At 34.2% G+C, this 16,463-nt stretch overlaps 3 protein-coding genes and 1 non-coding gene across 4 annotated transcripts; 3 read left to right on the top strand and 1 right to left on the bottom strand.

The window, feature by feature from the left end:
* The first annotated feature begins 3,293 nt into the window (after positions 1 to 3,293).
* On the top strand, positions 3,294 to 4,876 carry LOC125587095. The gene is made up of 2 exons (XM_048757240.1): positions 3,294 to 4,437; positions 4,485 to 4,876. Exons 1-2 carry the CDS (start codon positions 3,294 to 3,296, stop codon positions 4,874 to 4,876), a joined length of 1,536 nt encoding a protein of 511 aa, XP_048613197.1.
* Positions 3,879 to 3,985, bottom strand: LOC125588083. The gene has a single exon (XR_007324479.1). It is a non-coding gene; the product is annotated as a small nucleolar RNA R71 (small nucleolar RNA).
* A 4,235-nt stretch (positions 4,877 to 9,111) lies between the features above and the next one.
* LOC106345315 (blue copper protein) lies at positions 9,112 to 10,183 on the top strand. The gene is made up of 2 exons (XM_013784535.3): positions 9,112 to 9,310; positions 9,699 to 10,183. Exons 1-2 carry the CDS (start codon positions 9,166 to 9,168, stop codon positions 10,076 to 10,078), a joined length of 525 nt encoding a protein of 174 aa, XP_013639989.2. The 5' UTR covers positions 9,112 to 9,165; the 3' UTR covers positions 10,079 to 10,183.
* A 649-nt stretch (positions 10,184 to 10,832) lies between these two features.
* LOC106345312 lies at positions 10,833 to 11,570 on the top strand. The gene has a single exon (XM_048756834.1). The coding sequence runs from the start codon at positions 10,999 to 11,001 to the stop codon at positions 11,446 to 11,448; it is 450 nt and encodes a 149-aa protein (XP_048612791.1). The 5' UTR covers positions 10,833 to 10,998; the 3' UTR covers positions 11,449 to 11,570.
* Positions 11,571 to 16,463: the final 4,893 nt, after the last annotated feature.

Raw genomic sequence — 16,463 nt, 5'->3', positions numbered from 1 at the left:
CGTCAAAAAGAAAAGAAACTTGTTTTGTACAGTATGCAGTAATCATAATAGCAAATCATGTTTTGGGGGTTTTATGGTTAAACTGGAACACAAAATCAGTGGTACGTGGGATTCACGGAAGAAGAGAGACTATGATCATTGTTTTATCATGAAGAAGAACAATCTATCGAAGAACATGGAACCTATATTCACTTTTAGGGTTAAAAAGCAAAAAAAGTAACTACGTATCATTAGAAAAGTAAAAAGTAAAGCCATAGGTATGATTCATACTTCTGTGAAAAGATTTTCATTATATCTAAATGAAAACACTTAAAAGATAGCTGACTGTTCTCTTCAGCTGCTTTTTTATGTTTTCAGCTTAGATTCACTATCTTGCAGCTTTCTCTTTATCCTATTTTTGTTTGTTTGTTGTATTTATACATGATATTTTCATCTACTACTCTCTTAAACTTAAAATGCGTATGAAACACTAAACGGGTTACTTTAAAAAAAACACTAAACGGGTACGCCACAAATATTCATTACGTGGATTTGTTTCTACTTTTTCTAGATATATTCGGATATCTAATTATTTAATTGCTAGAATTTAAAACATGTTAAAACTCTAGACTTTTAAGCTGTTAAGACCATACTCATCTTCCCTCTGTAATTTACTTCAAAATAGAGTGGGAAATGGAATGTGAATAAAAAATAAAAGATTGCTTATAATAAAGTAAAATTTTATTTTTGTTCATTAGTGTTGGTGTAAGTTTTCAATATTTTTTGAAACGGTATTATAACTGTTTTAATGGACAGATGCATTCTATACGCAAGTAAAAGTAAGAAAACCAAATTTCCCAAAATAAAACCATCTTTTATTCCGGCCTGCCAAATAAAAATGTAGTATATCCTTACAATGATGATGATATTTAAACCCAACAGGCCAGCACAGACTCACCTTCAACTAAGTTCCGAATTATCCTGATCAATACGTATTTGATGCACATGCACGCAGCACGTCTGAGTCAGTATCCAACGTATAGGCTCGACCGCTCGAGGAAGTTCGTCCCGAAGTAGTCTGAGGTGGAAGAAGTGTTAGTATGTTACCTAGCTGGATATATTACATTTTGAGATCCTGCAATGGTAAAATTCAACCCTTAGTTTTCTAAAGTATTTTTATGAATATAACGGTCTGTTAATCATGATGGAAAAGAAAAATGCACATCATTAGTTACGATGTCTCGATCTTATATTTCCCAAAGACTAATTACCATATAACCAACCTTTTCATTAGCGTAGACTCTAGTCTGAGTAAGCTTGAAGCATCTCTTTTAATAGGTTCGTTTTATAAAATTTCAAATTGACGAATCATCTAGTTAATTAGATAAAAATTTACTGACAGAAAACGTTATATATATAGCTGATGATTTTTTCATTTATATGATCTATTAAATTTTATTTATTTTTATCTGGAGGGATTAAAACCCAAATTAATTCACTGAAAATCCTTAAAAATTTAGGTTTTTTGCTATTAAAAAAAATCTGTGAATGGCCAAAGATCAATTGAAATCGTAGTAAAAAAGACTCGTAATCCCAAAGAAAAATATTTATATTGAACCCGTCAACCAATAAATCACCAGCATTTGGTTCATGATCATCTACCAAATATGTGTGATATTCTTGTTATTCCCCTTAAAGCTGAGTACAAAATACTAATGACTTCATAGGAATAGTTATAAGATTAATTGATGGATTTGTTTTCTTACTTTAATTTATGAGAATGTATCAGTTTCAAGATGATTTAATAATTCCAGAAATTTAATTATTTCTTCCATCACTAATTAATTTAAAAGACTCCTTACCTTAGTGATAAATAATTGAGTTGGGTAATGATTAATTAATATACAATAAGTCACAGGAGAGGACGAAACAAAATCTTTTTCCAGGATGTCCAAAAGTCCAAAACGTTACTAGTATTTACGTAGTTTTAGCAACCATTTTAATTTTCAATTTGTCCATTTAGATGCATTTTGAATAGATTTAGGTGCATTGCATATACATTTGTCTCCATTAGGTGATAGAGATGCTATTTGATGATTTTGGAACATTTGGAGATGATTTAGAGACAAGAAAGGTGATTTTGGTTCATAAGACGAGTTCCCAACTGTCCCAGCGGCCAAATGCAGTGGCCAAGACAAGCCGCTGGAGAAATCCACTACTCCCTGCCCGATATCTGGAAGATGCAGCGGCCAAACGACAAGAAACATGCTGCTGGAGTGTGCAGCGGCCTTCTGCAGCGGCCAAATGACATGTTAAAAACCACCTGCGACACTTAGAAAAATCTTCACTTCTGTTTTTACCAACTTTTTACCCAAATTATCTTAGGTCAACCAATGCTTGATGGGTCGACCCAGCTCGTTTTTAGGCCACTATAAATACTTTTTAGACCTTATCTTAGGACTTATCTTGTTTTCTATCTAATCAAAAGCCACTTTTGGGTGAAAGATCTAATCTTGATCATAATTTCTTATCTTTGCTTGATTACTTTGACCATTAATCATGTTTAGATTTGGATCAACTAATGATCTAGTGTCTACCATGATTATGAGTAAGTAGTCATCTTTGGATTCATGGTTTAGGATGATTTAGGATGATTAAGTGATGATCTAGAATGTTTAGAGTATATTAATGTGTTTTTTTCCTTGATTGAGTGATCTTAATGCTAAGCTTGAGTTGGCCATTCTGGTTTAGAACTCTAGACATTTCATTGCCCGGAAGGTGTTCGATGAAATGTCTGAGCCAACTCATCAAGCTCTTAGCTTACCCTACCAAAGGGATTTGATGTTTGATCATGAGAGTAAATGAGCTTTTATCTTGGAAGAAAACTTGCTTAGAATTGATATCTAGACTTAGAGGAATGTGTTGATTGAAACCTTGCCATTTTAGATTTAATCTTAGTCATCTGAAATAAAAATTATATGCCCATGATTCATCCTTATTCCAATTGATTGAAAGTTGTTGTTTAGTTGCTTTAAAAGCCTATTAGATTGATTGAAACCACTCATCTTATTGATTGCATTTAGCTTAATTGAAAACCTGAATTCTCTTTGATTCAAAACTCTTAGAAATGGATTGACATCTTAATTACTATGATGATTTAATTATTGGACCCTTGAAAAGTCCATTTCAAATTTGGCGCCGTTGCCAATTCTAAGTTGATTTTGACATTGAGATTTGGTTCTTGCTTGAGACTAAATCTTATTTTCTTATATCTAGTTACCGATTCTCTTTCCTAGCCTTTTGTATCCAGGTGCATGAACTTGCGGAGTAGAGGCCCAACAGACCTAGTTCCAAGAGTTGAAGACATTAGAGCACTTGAAAGGGAGATTGCAAGGAGGAGAAGAGAAGAAGAGCAACCGGCTCACTTAGACAGATTGGGGTTTTTGATGGATCAACATCAGAATCAGCCTCAAGATGGAAAAGGTAATGGCCAAGGAGCTGACAACCTTAGGCCACAACACCAGCATCGCCAAGCTAGAGCTATTGGCACCCATGATGAGCCCAATATCCATGGGCATAGAACTGGCATTAGAGCACCAGCTGTAGAAAACAACAACTTTGAGATCAAATCAAGCTTGATAAACATGATCCAGAGCAACAAGTATCATGGTCTTGCCTTGGAGGATCCACTAGACCACTTGGATAACTTTGATAAGCTGTGTGGAACTACAAAGATCAATGGTGTCTCTGAAGATGCATTCAAGCTAAGGGTGTTTCCATTCTCTTTGGGAGACAAAGCTCACACATGGGAGAAGAGCCTCTCAAGAGATTCAATCACCACAAGGGATGAGTGCAAGAAAGCTTTCCTCACCAAGTTTTTCTCTACTTCAAGAACTGCTAAGTTAAGGAATGAAATCTCTGGATTTCATCAAAGAAATCTTGAAGGCTTTGGGGAAGCATGGAAAAGGTTCAACAGCTACATCTCTCAATGTCCTCATCATGGCTTCAATATGGAGAGTTTGCTTAGTACTTTCTACAGAGGTTCTTTGCTCAAGTTTAGAAGCCAGCTTGATACTGCTAGCAATGAATTCTTCTTGGGGAGAAGTGAGGCAGATGCTTTGGAGCTTGTAGAGAATATGGTTAAGAGTGATTCAGTCTACAGTGATGACCACGACAGAAGCAATAGAGGCATTGGAGGAGATGATCAGAACACAAAAAGAGAGTTGAAAGCTCTACAAGAGAAGATGGATTTGCTTCTCTCCAACAAAGCTAAACAAGAGAAGGTCAACTTTGTTGGTGATCATAGACAAGAAGAGCTGGTTATGGTTAGTGAAGTTGATGGTCTAGAAGGTCAGGAAGAATTGTGCTTTGTGAATGCTGATGGGACATGGTACAAAAAGGAGCCTAATTTTCAGTACAACAACTACCAACAAAAGCCCTTCTACAACAACCAACAAGGTGGTTCCAAACTAGGGAAAACTACTCTCAAGGCTTCTTTTCCAAAGGAAATCAGTCTACACAAGGCCAAGCCGGATCTTCTACCTCTTCTCCACAAGAGAGTAGCACTGATGCAATGTTGAAACAGATCTTGGAGTCCCAAACTAGAAGTGAGAAGCACATTGGATATGAGCTGAAGAACCTTCACACCAAAGTTGGTGGAAGCTACAATGACCTCAACAACAAGTTCCTACAACTCTCCTCTCACTTCAAGACTTTGGAGAATCAGTTTGCCTCTATGCCTTCAACCTCCAAGAGCCCAATGGGATCTCTACCAGGAAAATTCGAGCAGAATCCCAAAGAGTATTGCAATGTTATCCTCTCTACTACTTCTGAGATTAAGTTGAGTGATCATGAGAAAGAGGAAGATCAGATTGAAAGATTCATATATGGAACATAAGTTTTTGCCAAGGCTGAAGCACATATTGTGGAGAAGGTTGAACACAAGATTGTGGAAAGGGTTGAGATACAAACTGTAAAGAAGGTTGAGGGAAAGTTTTTGCAACCAGTTAGACACAAAGCTGAGAAACCGGTTATTGGGAAAGTTGTCACGCAATTGAAAGAGGTTCAGATAGAATAAGCTCATGTGGTTGAGCAATCACCTTACGACAAGCTCCCATTTCCACAAAGGTTCCTCACTAAAGCTCAAAAGAAGGTGATCTCCAAGTTCAGAAAAGACATGGAAGATGTAGGAGTCAAGCTTCCATAGATATCAAATATGCATGATGCTCATGTCCAAATGATGCTCATCAAGGACATTCTAGCTCACAAAGAAGAAGTAGGAGAGCTCCTAAACATCTGTACTATGCAGCTTGATCCACCAGTCACACCAAAGTCCCTTCCCAAACTAGAAACCAAAGGGAAGTTCACCTTGTCTTGCTCCCTTGGTAAGTTCACACTTGATGATGCTCTTGTTGATTCTGGGGCAAGTGTGAATGTAATCTCAATGGAGATGGTAAAGACTCTTGGGATTGAAAACATGGAGCCAAACACATCTTTACTAATGTTTGAGGACTCCTCTTCTACAACCCCAATTGGTCTCATCAAGGACTTTCCTTTGAAGATTGGAGCTTGCACCATTCCTATTGACCTCACTGTTTTGAAGATGACAACTGAGAAGATAGTCCTATTGATCCTTGGCACACCATTTCTCACAACAGTAGGAGCTTGCATTGACTTTGCCAATAAGAAGGTCACACTCCTCAAGGTGAACAAAGTTGTCTCCTACCCAATCAAATCTCCAATGATGAATGTTGAGTACTGTGGAACGATCACTTGTGGAAAAGAAGGTCTTGATGGAGAGTCTTCTAGAAAGATGTGTGATGAGCACTTGGAAAGTGCTACAAAGGAGGAGGTGAGTAGAGTCACAAAGGCTGCTCATGACAAAAAAAGATGATGCAAGAACCTCACCCTACACCTTTTGATATGATGCCACACAATCTCACTCTTCACCCAATGAAGTTCAAGGATGGAGCTATTGAGTACAAGATCAAATGCAAGGGAAAGTCTACACCATTCTCAAGTGCAAAGGCCATCATCACTCCGCAGCTCCAAGATGATCCAATCAAGCTTCAAGAGCTTCTCTCTCAAGTCCTCACTATCACTCTTGAAAGTGGGAAGGATCCTCCTTCTCCACTCTCCGCTTGAGGTACCACTCCAACCTTTCCATTGTATATACCAGTTTTTCTTTGCATGTATTCTTTCTTTTGGGTATCTCTTTCAACTTACTAACACAGAGACTGTGTGAACTAAGTTTGGGGGAGGTACCAAGTATTTGATCATGTTTGCTTTGATGATATTGCATTGAGTCTTGCATTGTACATACATATTTGCATAGAAAAACCAAAAAAATTTAAAAAATTTAAAAAAACACAAAAAGAACCATGTAATTGCGTCACTTGCATTATTAGGATTGAGTCTAGAGCATATAAGTTGCATTCATGAATAGGGAGAAACCTTGTAAAGAACACATATCTAGAACTCAATTTGACATCCTAGCTAAACATATCAAGTAACTTAAGCATCTCTTGAAAAAGCTTGTAAGCTTCGAGCCTTGAAAACTCTTCTTGAAACATGTTGTTTGCTTGATGATTGACATTGTTCTTGAAACCAACTCCAAATTAACTAGGCTTAATGAACTTAATTTCTCTTGCATATGGACATTTGCATACTTGATCATGGATATTATACACATTTGAGTTATCTTTTTCTCTTTGTACCAATCTTTGTTAACCCAAATGACACTCCATACCCATTAACCCTCACCATTCTTTGAAGCCAACATTAATTTGCTTGAGTGATGCCTTTTATTGATAGCATGTCATGTGTAAAATCTTGAGAGTATTAGGAGCGACAATGGGGTTGTTCTCATCTTTGGCTAGCATTGGGACTTCATTTGAGCTAGCCTCTAGGATGGTTTTTGGGTTTGTGAGCTTAAATTTTTTTGATCTTGGGAATGAGAGAGATTGAGCGAAAGAGATGAACCAAAAAGAGTGTTTAAAGTAAGAAACCCCTAGGGACAAAGAAAGTTAGAAAGGAAAAGCTCTAAAGTATCAATAAAACCCCATCCCAAATTAAAAAAAAAAAAAGGAATCAAAGAAACAATAGTTGAGTGGGGGAAAAGAAAAGAAGAGAGCTAAGTCTAAAAGTTTAAATTCAAAAGAATAAGTCCCTAGTTGGTTAAATCAAAGGAAAAAAAGGAGAGTTCAATGGGTGACAGATGAAAGTAGGAGTATTTTGGGTTTGAGAAAGAAAGAAAAGAAGGTTAGAACTTCAAGCTACTTAGGAAAGTGGTAGAATGATGAGAACAAGCATTGTATGCATGAATTGCTCATTTTCTTAGATAAATTTTGCATAATGATCTTGCTCCTATTCTTGAGTGTGAGTCACTATAAATAATGCAATTAAAACCCATTTTTCTTCACATTAGACCATCTTCTCTCACCAAGCCAAATGATTGAGATCAAATATCCATTTGCAAGAATTCACCTTGTATGTGTGTGTGTTTGTGAATGAATGTGAGAGTTGGCTAATGAACTTGTTGGTTGAATGGCAATGTAAATTGTGTAGAGACAAAAGATTCTTAATAAGCCTTGAGAAGCTAGAGTGCACTAAGAAAGTTGATCATGCTATTTGCTATGTTTTCTTTGGGATGTTACATTGAAGGTTAGAAACTGTGTCTTTTGGTTATTAGCTCCCATTTGCAAACTTTTCTTCTAATTGACCTTGAAAGTTTACTTGTGGACAAGTAAAGTTCTAGTTTGGGGGAGTTGATATCTTGTGTATTTACATAGTTTTAACAATCATTTTAGTTCTCAATTTGTCCATTTAGATGCATTTAGAGTAGATTTAGGTGCATTGCATACACATTTGTCTCCATTAGGTGATGGAGATGCTATTTGGTGAGTTTGGAACCTTTGGAGATGGTTAGAGACAAGAAATGTGATTTTGGTTCATAAGACGAGTTCTCAAATGTCCCAGCGGCCAAATGCAGCGGCCAAGACAAGCCGCTGGAGAAATCCACTACTCCCTGCCTGATATCTGGAAGATGCAGCGGCCAAACGACAAGAAACATGCCGCTGGAGTGTGCAGCGGCCTTCTGCAGCGGCCAAATGACATGTCAAAAACCAGCTGCGACACTTAGAAAAATCTGCACTTCTGTTTTTACCAACTTTTTACCCAAATTATCATGGATCAACCCATGCTTGTTGGGCCGACCCAACTCGTTTTTAGGCCACTATAAATACTTTTTAGACCTTATCTTAGGACTTATCTTGTTTTCTATCTAATCAAAAGCCACTTTTGGGTGAAAGATCTAATCTTGATCATAATTTCTTATATTTGCTTGATTACTTTGACCATTAATCATGTTTAGATTTGGATCAACTAATGATCTAGTGTCTACCATGATTATGAGTGAGTAGTCATCTTTGGATTCATGGGTTATGATGATTTAGTGATGATCTAGAATGTTTAGAGTAGATTAATGTGTTTCCTTGCTTGATTGAGTGATCTTAATGCTAAGCTTGAGTTGGCCATTCTGGTTTAGAACTCTAGACAGTTCATTGCCCGAAAGGTATTCGATGAAATGTCTGAGCCAACTCATCAAGCTCTTAGCTTACCTTACCAAATGGATTTGATGTTAGGGGAGTTAGAACAGTTGAATGATCTATCCTTAATGATTGCTTGATTGACACAAACCAATGGAATTTGATGTTTGATCATGAGAGTAAATGAGCTTTTATCTTGGAAGAGAACTTGCTTAGAATTGATATCTAGACTTAGGGAAATGTGTTGATTGAAACCTTGTCATTTTAGATTTAATCTTAGTCATCTGAAATCAAAATCTATGCCCATGATTCCTCCTTATTCCAATTGATTGAAAATTGCTGTTTAGTTGCTTTAGAAACCTGTCAGATTGATTGAAACCACTCATCTTATTGATTGCATTTAGCTTAATTGAAAACCTGAATTCTCTTTGATTCAAAACTTTTAGAAATGGATTGACATCTTAATTACTATGATGATTTGATTATTGAACCCTTAAAAAGTCCATTTCAGTAATAAATTTATTCGAACAAGTTAACTTCAACAAAACATATCCACTCTCTCTATATATATGCACAAGTTACATGAAGTAGCTAGTCATAAAATAGTATCCCTTATTTTTAACAAATACTAGAAAACAATATGAGCACATTTCTTTGCCTTGTCCTCATATTATTCTGTCTGATTTCAGCGGCCACATCCGCCACTCTTACAGTGAACTGGTCCCTTGGCACCAACTACACTCCGCTTGCCACGAGAAATACTTTTTCCGTTGGCGATACCATCGGTGATTCATTTCTTAACTCCCTCGAGACTTATTTGGACTCATAGTTACTTAACTATTTTTATTTACGTATGTATATTCATTTCTTAACTCTCTCGAGACTTATTTTGATTCGTAGTTATTTAACCTTTTTTTACGTATGTATGTTTTTATTAGATTGAGATGAAATTCTAATTTAGTAAACAAAAGCTTAAGAGAAATCCTTATCTGGAAATAATCTCATTTTATTGAGGTGATAAAAATGAATATTAGGACACAGTGGTTTTCTTTATGTCGAATGAACATGTAAACCTAAAAATACTGGACAAACAAGTATACACCGCCGGTTCATATAATATGGATTCACATTTGTAATGGACAACACTGATATTGCTACATTTGTGTCATTCAGTGTTTAGCTATAGCGCGGGTCACACGGTGGACGAAGTGAGCGAGAATGACTACAAGAGCTGTACTTTAGGGAACTCCATTACATCGGACAGCAGCGGAACAACGACCATAGATCTGAAGACCACTGGTCCTCGCTACTTCATATGTGGAATCCCCGGCCATTGTTCCACCGGTATGAAGCTAGCAGTCACCGTCGCTTCAGCCCCATCAACTAATTTAGGTGGTGGCACCACCACGCCTACCCCTTTTACCGGAGGTGGTAGCACCACCACACCAACCCCTCTCACCGGAGGTGGTGGTTATGTTCCCACGACCACACAGGCTATTCCTTGTGGTTGTTGGGCCGTGTCTTCTCCAGTATGGGCTATGATTGTGACTTGAGCCGTTTGTTTTATGCTTTGGATTTGTCTTAGTTGAAAATTTGTTGTATGTGTGTTGGTTACCTAAATGAATCTTGATATATACATGTAGCATGGTTTGTCTTAATTTTCTTTAAAAAAACATACCGAATTTAAACACAAAAGAATAACATGATTGTCATGTGTCTCAGTGTCTGAGCATCTTCTGAGTATGATGCTCCCTAAAGCATCAGATCCACCGTCTCACCTAATTAGGTGGATTCCACTGGATCTATCCTACATCTAAACCGTCCATCTAAATATAAACATTGTAACCACTCAAGATCTCTTTACGAACCAAGGCAACAACTAACAATGTCGTTTGCGTTGTGTTTTTAACCAAGAGATGGTGGTGACCACTGACCATATGACGGATTTCTAAAGGCTATTTCTGTGGATTAGAGATCAAATACTCGGATTTAAGGTCTTTTACTGGTTTACATTGGCCATTGCTTACATTCTAAGAAAATTGAAAAATAAATTTCGTGCACGTATCAAAAATCATCCTGGAGTTCGATATGTTGGTTTGGTTAAAAATAAGAATTGTTTCTATGTATGATTGATCAAGACACTGATATATCACGTATTTTGGTCGATAGTATGGAAGAGTAAGCCAGTATTTTCTTTCTTATTACAAATTAATTGTCTTTTGCTTAACCACTTCAAAAAGCACATTATACTATTAGAATAAAATACGGTAAATATATGAACCAGTGACCACTGTTTTTTTTTTGGCTTTTTAGGAAGATATTAATAATAAATAGAAAAAGAAATATCTCGGAAACATCATATAGAGATCATAACCAGCTTGCAAGCGCCTCTATAAATAAACACAAACAACATAGGTGACGACGGCGAGAAGAAGAAGAAATAAAAATACACATTAGGTCATCACCAGTAACAATGGCTAACGTTTTCCTCAACAGTAGCAGAAACAGAAGATCATTACGAACAACAACAGATTCGAAACACAAGAATCTTACGTTGAAGAGATCAGAGTCTTCTTCAGACAACAACTACTCATGCAAGAAACATCCCAAGCACAGACAATCTCCTGGAATATGTTCCCTCTGTCTTAATGAGAGCCTCTCCAAGTTGTCTCTCGATTTCTATGACTATAGCTCAAACATGACCTCGTCTTCTTCAAAAAACGTGGCTAAAACGGTATCGTCTTGTTCCTCGGCTTCTTCAGAATCAGAATCAGACTATTCTTCGACGGCTATCTCTTCTTATTACTCTTCGGTGTCTTCTTGTTTGTCTCCTCTGCAACATCGATACAGTGAGATCGTAGTTAATAAGAAAAAGAAGAAGCATCACAAGAAACAAAATTTCCTCTCTAGATTATTTCTGTAATTATTATTTACCATATTTTGGTTTATATTCTTTTTATTTGTTTTTAGACTTTGTTTTTCAATCCCGGAAATACAGAGTGATATTAACATATGAAGATCTCAATAAACTTTTGACAAAAATAAGTTCCTAACAAATAATTAAATTTATATATGTCGATAACAAAGTGGAAAGATCTATGTCAGAACTATGTGCATTGCGTTGAAATGTAGAATAAATTATATTTTAAATTTTTATTGGTTGGAACATGACATGACCAGTTGGCAGAGAGAGAGAGAGAGAGAGAGAGAGAGAGAGAGAGAGAGAGAGAGAGAGAGAGAGAGAGAGAGAGAGAGAGAGAGAGAGAGAGAGAGAGAGAGAGAGAGAGAGAGAGAGAGAGAGAGAGAGAGAGAGAGAGAGAGACGTGTTGTGTGGTTCATCTATCCAGGTTTGATAACTACCATCACAATACATATTACAGGAATGTAATTAAATTTTTATTTATTCCTTTAAGACAAAACTAGCTTAAGATCGCTCAATTGGGCGGATTTAATGTTATACTCCCTCTGTCCTAATCTAAGTGACGCTTAAGAAAATTTTACGCATATTTAGGAGACTAACACAAAACCAATTCTAACCTTGTGTATTTATTGTTTTGCTCTATTTCATCATTACGGCAGATCCAAGTCAAAGGGTAAAAAATATCATTTTTTATTATTTGTTTCCTAGATTTCTGTAAACGACTAGTAAAACAAAACAAAATATAAATTCGAAAACATCATTTAAAAGAAACGGAGGGAGTATATAAAAATAATTTTTATTTATTATTATTTATTTATATTCATTTACGTATTATGTATATAATTAAATTAGAGTAAAAACATAAATCAAAACAATACATCTTGTTTATTTACGATATTTGTTTTGGTAAATAAATCAAAACAATCATTTTATTTATTTTATATGATATATAACTAAATTTCAATGACATGGACATAGATATATAGTATACTTTAATATAAATATTTATTATTGAGAATTCATACTCATATGATAAACACAAAATTTCAAATATGCGATTTTTTTAATGCAAATTTCAAAATTAAAATATTAAGGTTTCAATATTTTTTCAATACAAATTTAGAAATTATCATATTTAAGTATTTTCTGTGTTATATAGTTTAATTTTAAACTATATTAATATATAATATGAATGTCAAGTAAATAAAACTTCATATTCATACGATTTATGATCATTTATATCTTCTAATTACCAAAAAAAAGTTAAACCATTAATCACAAAATTTTAGTACGAGACATTTAATGTTTTTAGTAATTTATAGTCGTTTTAAAATTTTAAAATATAACATATAAGAATTTTTTTTTATTATATGATTAATGTGGTTGTTTAATATATTTTAATAATATAAAATTAAACAAAAAGAGCTAAGATACAAATATTATTGTCAAATATTTATTATTCATAATCATTGATTGTCATATATACGTTAATTATATTAGGCAATTCCGTAATTTTTATTTAAGAAAAGTGCGAAAATATTTTTTGTACACTATTTATCAATTTAATAGCTAGTTTAATAAAAATATAATATAAGTTAAGATGAACCAATTTATTTCTCTAACTACCATCACAATACATATTACAGGAATGTAATTAAATTTTTATTTATTCCTTTAAGACAAAACTAGCTTAAGATCGCTCAATTGCGCGGAATTAATGTTATACTCCCTCTGTCCTAATCTAAGTGACACTTAAGAATTTTTTACGCATATTTAGGAGACTAACACAAAACCAATTCTAACCTTGTGTATTTATTGTTTTGCTCTATTTCATCATTACGGCAGATCCAAGTCAAAGGGTAAAAAATGTCATTCTTTATTACTTGTTTCCTAGATTTCTGTAAATGACTAGTAAAACAAAAAAAATATAAATTCGAAAACATCATTTAAAAAAACGGAGGGAGTATATAAAACTAATTTTTATCTATTATTATATATTTGTATTCATTTACGTATTATGTATATAATTAAATTAGAATAAAAACATAAATCAAAACAATACATCTTGTTTATTTACGATATTTGTTTTGGTAAATAAATCAAAACAATCATTTTATTTATTTTATATGGTATATAACTAAATTTTAATGACATGGACATAGATATATAGTATACTTTAATATAAATATTTATTATTGAGAATTCATACTCATATGATAAACACAAAATTTCAAATGTGCGATTTTTTAATGTAAATTTCAAAATTAAAATATTAAGGTTTCAATATTTTTTTCAATACAAATTTAGAAATTATCATATTTAAATATTTTCTGTGTTATATAGTTTAATTTTAAACTATATTAATATATAATATGAATGTCTAGTAAATAAAACTTCATATTCATACGATTTATGATCATTTATATCTTCTAATTACCAAAAAAAAGTTAAAACCATTAATCACAAAATTTTAGTACGAGACATTTAATGTTTTTAGTAATTTATAGTCGTTTTAAAATTTTAAAATATAACATATAAGAATTTTTTTTTATTATATGATTAATGTGGTTGTTTAATATATTTTAATAATATAAAATTAAACAAAAAAAAGCTAAGATACAAAAATCATTGTCAAGTATTTATTATTCATAATCATTGATTGTCATATATACGTTAATTATATTAGGTAATTCCGTAATTTTTATTTAAAGAAAGTGCGAAAATATTTTTTTGTACACTATTTATCAATTTAATAGTTAATTTAATAAAAAATATAATATAAGTTAAGATGAACCAATTTATTTCTCTAAGAATTCTGAATTTCATTCTCGTGGTGACACCTGACTACAAAACAATGTTGTAATATTTTTCAGTTAATATATAAGAGATAGTAATCCAATCAAAATATCTTCAGAAAAACGCATTCAGTAAAAACATTAGCCAAACAATGTAAACTTTTAATATTTGTAAAACTAGTAAATCATTTGCAAATCTACAGTACATTATAAAACGGCTATTTGGTAATATCAAGAAATCCAGTACTGTATGTGTAAAGTAACCTTGGGACTCTTAAAAGCTTTAATCACAGCTCACGAGATCTGCCATGAAAACTTGCTTGTTACATTGACTATGAGGTGTAGTAATTAAGACGAGTACGTGTAATCACTAATCACTAGTTAATGATAATGTTCAAAATAATACTATAAGAAGACAAGAGAACGTGGAGTAGGTGGCTAAATGTTAAAAGAGAGAGTTGGGAGGAAATGAGTGGGTGGGTTGTACAAACAGAAGATGTACAACTGAAGTGGTCAGTTCATGTCTGAGAAGTAGTGATGGATATCTACCCAGCCGTTTTCCACGAACATTCTCTCTTCTCTTTCTTCCTATCTCCCATGTGACGTCACGACTATTCTTTCCGTACGATCTCAAAACGAACAGATATCCTATTGACTATTCTGTAGTACACAATTTATTTTGTTGATATCTGTTAGCAGAGCTGAGAGCTCGGAGAAGAAAATCGAAATGGGAATGTATTTTATGTTATTGATTCTGTTACAGGCCGTTACACTTTAGTGTTAGTACCCGTTTAGAGTTATACCGAGTACAATCACTTAACCGTATTAAACCAACTATACACACTAATATTTCTCTTCAAGATGGCGAGTAAATGGAATGTAAAGACATTTTGTTTACGAGTGCATTAAACTGAGAAAGAAAGAGAGGTTTGGTTAAAACATCAGCCAGTTGAGTAGCTGTCCCAACGTGTAGAGTCTTGATCAAACCACTCAAAATCCTCGAACTTGATGACAATCCAATTCAACATGTTTTGTTCTTTCATGAAAAACTAAATTGTTACCAATGTATATAGCCGCTAAGAATACAAAAACTTTAGGTTGTGGTGAATGTAATTCTCCAAGAAGATTCACTATCCATATGACCCCTTTAACCGCAACAAACATTACTCTATACTCTGATTCAGCTGAGGAATGAGAGACAACGTCTTGCTTCTTAGATTTCCATGAGATGAGAGCTGAACCAAAAAACATACAGGAGCCGGATGTAGAACGTCTTGTATCTAAGCAAGATCTCCAATCTTCATCAGTGTATGTTTTGAGAATCAGATCAGAGTTTGCATAATAGAATAGACGAAGATCAATAGTTCCTTTAAGGTAATGAAGCACTTTGTATGCAGCTTGAAGATGAATACTATGTGGATTCGCAGCAAACTGACAAAGCTTGTTCACAGAGAATATCCGGACGTGTAATTGTGAGGTACATTAGTCGTCCAACCAGTCTTAGATAAACACTTGGATCATCAATAAGAGGTTGTTTTGGATCATAGAAGATTTTAACACTCAGATCCATTGGTATAGATGATGGATTACAAGCCATTTTTCTTATTTCTTCTAGCAACTCAAGAACATATTTGCGTTAACAGATATATATTCCTTTGCGAGAATGTGCAATCTCCAAACCAAGGAAGAATTTTAGAGGACCAAGGTCTCTTAGCTTGAACACCTCTCAAATGTTGTCTTTAATTTGATCGACTTAATTATCATCATTACTCGGAATGATAATGTCATCAACGTAGACTAGAACAGCTATGTACTTCCTATTAAATTTCTTGATAAAAAGAGTGTGATCAATATGAGACTAGGTAAATCCTATTGATAGAAGAGTAGAACTGAACTTTAGAAACCATAGCTTTGAAGCCTGCTTTAAGCCATAAAGAGATTTCTTTAGTATGAAGACTGCATTTGGAGGCAATGTTTCCCCTTCTTTTGGTGTGTAACCCGGAGAAAGTGTCATATAAATTTTCTCTTGACGATCGTCAATGAGAAACGCATTCGAAATCTCAAGTTAAGTGAGACTTCAATTCTTTGCAGCTGCCATTGATAATATAATTATTATGGTCATCTTAGAAACATGAGAGAAAGTATCAACGAAGTCAACTTGCTGCGTGTAACCTTTCGCCATTAATTGCTCTTTATACCATTCCAAAGTTCCATCTGCATTCA

Source organism: Brassica napus, chromosome C5 (assembly GCF_020379485.1).
Source record: "Brassica napus cultivar Da-Ae chromosome C5, Da-Ae, whole genome shotgun sequence".
NCBI classification, from domain to species: Eukaryota; Viridiplantae; Streptophyta; class Magnoliopsida; order Brassicales; family Brassicaceae; genus Brassica; species Brassica napus.
Note: the sequence above shows the minus strand (reverse complement) of the source record. Positions and strands in the feature narration are given on the sequence as shown.

Excerpts from the sequence above, each read along its gene's own strand:
- LOC125587095 (XM_048757240.1), top strand. The coding sequence starts at position 3,294 with ATGAACTTGCGGAGTAGAGGCCCAACAGACCTAGTTCCAAGAGTTGAA. Across the intron at positions 4,438-4,484 it reads CTTCTACAACAACCAACAAG|GAAATCAGTCTACACAAGGC; the intron begins GTGGTTCCAAAC and ends TCTTTTCCAAAG.
- LOC106345315 (XM_013784535.3), top strand. The coding sequence starts at position 9,166 with ATGAGCACATTTCTTTGCCTTGTCCTCATATTATTCTGTCTGATTTCA. Across the intron at positions 9,311-9,698 it reads TTCCGTTGGCGATACCATCG|TGTTTAGCTATAGCGCGGGT; the intron begins GTGATTCATTTC and ends TGTGTCATTCAG.
- LOC106345312 (XM_048756834.1), top strand. The coding sequence starts at position 10,999 with ATGGCTAACGTTTTCCTCAACAGTAGCAGAAACAGAAGATCATTACGA.